The 6,000-nt window shown below is 44.3% G+C and overlaps 1 protein-coding gene across 2 annotated transcripts in view; it reads right to left on the minus strand.

The window, feature by feature from the left end:
- The window catches only part of GTF3C3 (general transcription factor IIIC subunit 3), a 45,086-nt gene extending 41,782 nt beyond the window's left edge, over positions 1–3,304 (minus strand). For both annotated transcript variants that reach the window (XM_084816706.1, XM_084816699.1), the window contains exon 1: positions 2,407–3,304. In XM_084816706.1, coding sequence (XP_084672832.1) covers positions 2,407–2,508 — 102 coding nt within the window. In that variant the 5' untranslated portion in view covers positions 2,509–3,304. The remainder of the gene's footprint in view (positions 1–2,406) is intronic.
- Between the last annotated feature and the right edge of the window lie 2,696 nt (positions 3,305–6,000).

Genomic DNA, 6,000 nt, shown 5'->3' on the forward strand with positions numbered 1-6,000 from the left:
TCATTCTGTTATTTTCTGCCCAGCGCTCCAGTCTATCAAGATCACTTTGAATTTTGTTTCTGTCTTCCAAAGTATTAGCTATCCCGCCCAATTTTGTGTCACCTGCAAATTTGATCAGCATTCCCTGCACCTCCTCCTCCAAGTCATTAATAAAAATGTTGAAGAGCACTGGGCCCAGGACTGAGCCCTGCAGTATCCCACTCGTTACCTCTCCCCAGTTTGAGAAGGTCCCATTGATAAGCACTCTTTGAGTCCGATTCTGTAGCCAACTGTGGATCCACCGGATCATTGTTTCATCTAGCCCACTTTGAGCTAGTTTGCTCATCAGGATATCATGGGACACTTTGTCGAAAGCTTTGCTGAAGTTGAGGTATATGATGTCTACAGCATTCCCACGGTCCACAAGGGTGGTTACTTGATTAAAAAAAATGAGATCAGATTTGTCTGGCAGGATTTGTTCTTGACAAATCCATGTTGGCTTTGAGTCATCACTGCATTGTTTTCAAGGTGCTTACAGATGGATTGCTTTATCACCTGCTCCAGAATTTTCCCAGGGACTGATGTCAGACTGACTGGTCTGTAGTTCCCAGGTTCCTCCTTTTTACCCTTGTTGAAGATAGGGACAACATTAGCCCTCCTCCAGTCATCTGGCACTTCCCCTGTCCTCCATGATTGCTCAAAGAGAATAGGCAGTGGTTCTGAGAGTTCTTCTGCCACTTCCTTTATTACTCTAGGATGCAGTTCATCTGGCCATGGAGATTTGAACTCATTCAAAGTAATTTGGTGTTCCTTGACCGTATGCCTATCGATCTCAAGCTGCAATCCTGCTCCTTCAGCCTGTACTTCGCCTTTGCCAGAGGGGTCATAGACCCACTTTTGGAAGAAGACTGAGCCAAAGTAGGAATTGAGCACCTCTGCCTTTTCTTTGCCATCTGTTATCATTTTGCCATCCTTATTTAATAGCTGAACAACCACTTCTTTTCTCTGCCTTTTACTATGCATGTAGCTGAAGAAAGCCTTTTTGTTGTTTTTAGCATCCCTCGCTAACCTCAGCTCATTCTCAGCTTTAGCCTTCCTGAAGCCATTGCTGCAATTCTGTGCTACCTGCCTGTACTCTTCGTTACTTGGCCTTCTTTCCACTTCCTATATGTGTCCTTTTTTGTTTTCAGGTCATCTCTAAGCTTTTTGTGAAGCCATACTGGCTTCTACCAGATGAAGTGGCATTTGAAACCCCTTTGTGACTGTGGGTGCACAAGCTAGGGATTCATTATCCCAGGGAACTGTACAACCTTGGCCACTGTGTGAACGGAATGCTGGACTAGATGGACCCTTGGTCTAATCCAGCATGGCTCTTCTTATGTTCTAACTTTGCCTTTATGGTGCAGACCAGGCTTCCCCAACTTGCCTCCAGGTATGTTGGCCTACAACTCCCACCAATCTTCAGCCAGCATGGCAGGTCAATGCTTTTCAGCCACTCTGCAAAATACGCTTGTTTTACTCTGGTCTAACCATTCTGACATCCCCTGAAAAACCCTGGTTACGAGAGGCATAGTTTACAAGGGTATGGCAAATCCTTAGCTTCCCCATTAAATTTCCACGGTTCCCGAGAAAGGGAGAAAGAAATATGATGTTAAGGCTGCACTCTTATACACAGGAGTAAGTTCTATTGAATTCAGTGGAGCTCACATCTAAGCAGGCATGTATAGGATTGCAGCCTAAGGCGCCAATATTTTGCACAGTAAGCGCCTTTGAATTTTTATTTATTTTATTTTATTTGAATTTTATTTATATATTTTATTTATTTTATTTTATTTGAATTTTGAGGAGTAAGCGCCTTTGAATTTTTATTTATTTATTTATTGCATTTATATCCCGCCTTTTTTCCTCTTGCAAGGAACCCAAGGCTGCTTACATGAGCCTCCTCCTCTCCCTTTTATCCTCACAACAACAACCCTGTGAGGTAGGTTGGGCTGAGAGACTGTGACTGGCCCAAAGTCACCCAGTGAGCTTCCATGGCCGAGTGGGGACTAGAACCCGGATCTCTGGGCTCCCAGTCCAACACTAGCCACTACGCCACACTGGCTCTCCGTGAAACTCCAGAGAAAACATTCACAGGATCGGGCTATACAACAGCTTTGCTCTGCAATATAAAGCGTGTCCTACTTTCCCCCTTCCCTCGGTGTTCACATTGCCATCTTTATCAGGATTTCATTGCATGATGAGCCGCTCCCGGTAAATGGCGCCTGCTTTTGCTCTTTGAATAATTAAGTTCCCGCGATGGCTGAGAATACGGGGAGGGAAACGACGAGGCTCCCCACATCTCAACTGCAGACCAGAATAAAGGGGGGGGGGAGGATAAAGGCCAGAGATACACCCCGGAGCGACAGGCGAGGGAGGAGGCCTCACCTTCTTTTCGCGGCTTTTGCGCTCTTCCCGGCGTCGCTCGAACTCCTCGAAGGATATTTTCCCCTCCAGGTATTCGATTAGCTCAGGGCTGAACCCCGACATGTTGCGTTCCGTCGAGCAAAGAATCCAAGGCTTATTTTAAAGGCGGTTTCTAGAAAAATCGGGGAACTTGTTTTTCGACGGACCAGTGGTCCTTCACTTAGAAGAGTCCGCCTGAAGGGGAACGGACCGGGGCGACCGGAGCAGCGGGCAGCTATCCGCGCATGCGTCCAAGCGGCCGCTACTGAGAACGTGCGCTGCGGGCCCAAACGCTTGACAGAGGAACGGAGATCTTTCTGTTAGCCTTAGACGAAAGAGACGTCAGTATAATATCATGATAAACGCTATTATCTCACGGTGCTTGGAAGAATGGCCGGACAGCTCCGTTGGGTGAGGCTGTATGTCCCGAGGCTACACCTGGGAGCAGTGGAGGCTGGTGGCTCCGATTTCGGTGGGGCTGGGATTCTATTCTGGGTTTCGGTCAGGACCAGCCAGAACTCTAAAGGAGCGATCCAAGGTGCCGAACCTATTTTGGTGGCAGGGTTCAGCACCTTGGATCACTCCTTTAGAGTTCTGGCTGGTTCTGACTAAAATCCAAATGGATTTGCAGCCCCACCAGAACTGGAGCCACCAGCCTCCACTGCCTGGGAGTAAGTCCTGTTGAACTCACTTGGACTTACTTCTGAGTAAACATGCATAGGATTGCGCTGTAAGCAGACTTTTACGCTTACACAGCTCCGGATCCAATCCTTTATATCTGCAACTCCCTCGGTTATTTTGCATGTAATGTTAAAACTATAGGTTAGTGCTATGGCGGGGAGGGGGGCAGCTGTAATCCTCCAGATGTTGTCGAACTACAACCCCTCCGTCAGCCCTGACCACTGGCTATGCTGGTTGGGTTGATGGGAGTTGTAGTCCAACATCTGGAGGCCCACAAGCACCCAGCCCCTGTGCTATAGGAATGAGCCATGGGCACCTCACCCCCCCCCCCCCGAGGTTCAACCAAAGCCCGTTCCTATCCACTAAACCAGGTTTTAGCGTTGCGTGTTAAAAGATCCTCTCCCTGCAAAGGCAGCAGCTAGATCAAAAAGAGCAAAATATAACCTCAGAAGAACATGGAGAAGGGCAAGGTTAGGAAAAAAGTAACCTATGGAAGGCTGTAAAGAGGGTGGGTAAAAACAGATGCTTAAAATTGTAACCATATTTCAGAATTTTAAATCAGAGTTTCATTTAAGTTTCAGCAGTAACAAGTTTCCCTTTAAAAAATAACCTGGTTTAAAAGGAGATCTGAATTTGGTGAAAATCAGCTACACCAACTCTAGGCTGGCATAAGTGAAAGGCCAATCTGGGGGCCTCTCACAGCAATGGAGGGGGTTCAGACCCAGCTCCGGGAATGCCCCGCCTTGGGGCCCACCACCAGCAGTAGATTTATGCCAGCTGAGCTTTCTGCGGGTGTACTGGGGCATGTAACCACTGTGCCTCCCCACACCAGAGAGGCAACCCAACCTCATCCTCACCCCCTCAGATGGCCATCCAAGGTTAGAATTGTGCTGCTAGTCACAGAACAGTAGTTCACACGCACTTATATTATGGGTTGATTCTGGGGAGTGTATAATGTAGAAAGAAATTTATAATTTACCCTTCTGAGGCTGCATAAAGATTCTATTCAGGTTTAAATCAATTTGTTTTTAATGGCTATAGCAATATTCACTTTTGTGTAGAAAGTATCTAAAGGTATTCATTCATCAATATCGTTTTTATCCCATTTTTCTAAAAACATTATCAAGGTAGCTTAATAAATGGTATACTTTGTTTTAAACCAATTATTTAAATTGGCCTTTTTGTTTCTTGATTTAAAACTTTACTTAATATGTTACATTATTCATGTTAGCTGCCTTGAACTGCATAAGACAGGATATAAATATTTTAAATAAATGAACAAATTTAAATTGCTGATTTAAAAAGCTTTATTTAAATCAGTCCACATCGCTGCAAGAATAAGGTTCCACCTCCATGTTTTTAGGAAGCATGCTGGAGCTGTGGATGGTTCCAAGCAAAGAAAGCAAACTGTGTGTATATAACATCTCATCTGACACCCCTGGTTTGATGGATCCTATTCAAGAATGCTCTTACTGACATATTAGGATGGAAGATTAGAAGCAGTAGTGAGGTATCCCTCTGTGCCTGGATACAGCTCCAGTTGAGAGTCCCCCTCCCCACTGCTACCAAATGTCACTGCTGCGCTGTTCCACCGTGCCCATGACCTGCTGAATTTTGCAACTAAGAATCTAGTGCCTGAATTTTCTTTTTCCCCTTTTCCCTCCCAATCCCCTTTCCTTTTGTGTTGTGTCTTAAGTCTTATTTCTTATCTTTGTAAGCTGCCTTGAGAGCCTTTTTAGCTAAAGGGTGGGATAAAAATGCTATAAATAAGTAAGATTCAGCACAGCATAGGAATCTTACATCTTTATAGTTATGTAGAAGGAAGAACTTGGAATCCTATACACACTAAAGAAATAAGGTTGCTTTCATGCTAGAGTCCCTTAGTGTTGCTGAGACATTGCTTTTCTGCAATTAGCTGGAAGCAGAATTACAACTAATATCCCACACAGCACTTTAATATTGTACTATTATTTGCTTCTGTATAGTCAAAATCCTCTTATGTTTAGGATGATTTAGCAAAGGTCCCAACCTTTGCTTGGAAGTTCAGCCAGTTTTATTGTTTCAATATTGATGCTTGCTGGTGGCTTGATAAATACCCTTCTAATTGCCCCTTGAATAGCCTTTTTGAATTGCCCAATGTCAGTTTCAGTTCGAGGGTGGGGGGTGGGAATTACCCAGTTCTTCTCATTTTTTCCTGAATAGCAAAAATATAAACATAAAATAATTATAGGAAATCAGTTATTAAAGCCTCAACTGTCCTATGAGAACCCAGACTGAAATGGGATAATTCAGAAGCTATTGATCACTAATCTCCCAGCCAGGATCAACAGAGAACAATCAAACAAAACTGCAAAGAGGAAGTGTGAGGATTAATTTAAAGGCACAGGACCCCTGAAAAATCTCAGCAGTACTATGCTTGTCCAAATTGACAGGCTAGTGCTACAATTGCTTTATTCGTTAAAAAAACCACCACTGATCAGCTTTGAAAAAACATAGGACAACTACAAAGAAAACACTGGAATGCAATGATATCTCATTGTCATCTGGATCCTGTAAAATGTGACTGAATAAAGGATGGCAATTCCAGAGAAGCAAGTCCCACTGGACTCAGTGACACTCCCAAAGCGAGAATGTGCAGAGATAGGATCATACTTCATGTCCCATTGGTTTCAGTGGCACTGAAGGGTGCTTGACTCCAGGATTGCACCAATGGTGCATTAAAAGGGTCAACAGGTGTCAAAGGCATCCTGAATTCAAACAATCCTCTTCAATCCCAATCTTCAGGCTTCCAGAGGGATGGCCATGTTTGTCAGTTTTGCAGGAACTAAGTCAGCCTTCTCATGAAAAGAGCTATTTCAGGAAATAAACTCATCTTTCTCAGAGATGGTACAGCTT

The sequence above is a fragment of the Heloderma suspectum genome, chromosome 1 (genome assembly GCF_057233095.1).
Source record: "Heloderma suspectum isolate Gila_16-S chromosome 1, 16-S_ref, whole genome shotgun sequence".
NCBI lineage: Eukaryota > Metazoa > Chordata > Lepidosauria > Squamata > Helodermatidae > Heloderma > Heloderma suspectum.